Source organism: Alligator sinensis, unplaced genomic scaffold (assembly GCF_000455745.1).
Source record: "Alligator sinensis unplaced genomic scaffold, ASM45574v1 scaffold77_1, whole genome shotgun sequence".
In the NCBI taxonomy this organism is placed as follows: Eukaryota; Metazoa; Chordata; order Crocodylia; family Alligatoridae; genus Alligator; species Alligator sinensis.
In genome coordinates this window covers 208,163-208,963 of record NW_005843102.1, presented here as the reverse complement: position 1 = coordinate 208,963, position 801 = coordinate 208,163, and the positions used below count along the sequence as shown (strand labels likewise).

At 63.8% G+C, this 801-nt stretch overlaps 1 protein-coding gene across 1 annotated transcript in view; it reads right to left on the bottom strand.

The window, feature by feature from the left end:
* The window catches only part of MAP2K4 (mitogen-activated protein kinase kinase 4), a 155,890-nt gene extending 155,621 nt beyond the window's left edge, over positions 1 to 269 (bottom strand). Inside the window, exon 1 of the mRNA XM_025193803.1 lies at positions 234 to 269. Coding sequence (XP_025049588.1) covers positions 234 to 269 — 36 coding nt within the window. The remainder of the gene's footprint in view (positions 1 to 233) is intronic.
* Positions 270 to 801: the final 532 nt, after the last annotated feature.

Genomic DNA, 801 nt, shown 5'->3' with positions numbered 1-801 from the left:
ATGCCCCCATAGGGAGGGAGAGAGTGGGGGCAGGGGCTGATGCCCAGATGGGGTTTGGGGCACAGGGCTACAATACATGGACACCGGGCCCCAATGGGGAGAGGGATGGGGCTGTGGGCAACTCGTCCAGGGGGTGGGGCCAGCTCCCCATTGCTGTGTGCAATCTCAGTGGGGAGGGGGAACCTGTACCCCTCAGATCTGTGCATGGGGTGGGGGTGGAGCAGGGTCCCCACTGTTGCGCACACTCCCAGGAAGCAGAGGCGACTCATGACCCCTGGATCTGTGTGCGAGGTAAGCACAGGTGCATGCTGCCTGCTTCAGGCTTGGGCTCCTGCTCTGCTACCCTCCCCCAGGGCCTCCACAGCACAGTGGGTGCAACCTGGCTCTGCAAAGAACAGAGAGGCCACGCAGGAAAGTTGTTTGTCACTGCGAGCTCCATGCTGCCCTGGCAACATGTCCCCTGTATGCAACCTGTGTTGCCACCCCCACTGTAGCCACACCCGCAGGGTACACATTGCCAGGGCAGTGCAGAGTTCACAGCAGCAAGCAACTTTCCTGCCCGCCGTTCTCTGCAGCGCCGAGTTCCACACACTGGGCTGCGGAGGCCCGGGAGGAGAGCAGCAGGGCGGGAGCCCACAGTGGACAGCATGCAGCCCCCGCCTGCACACAGATCGGGGGGCACAGATTCCCCGTCTGCTGGGAGTGCATGCCATGGTGGGGATCTGCCCCACTCCGCCCGAGTCCAGTGTAGGCAAGCTGCAGGCAGAGAGGCAGGCTCTGCTCTGCTGCAGCAGCCACCAC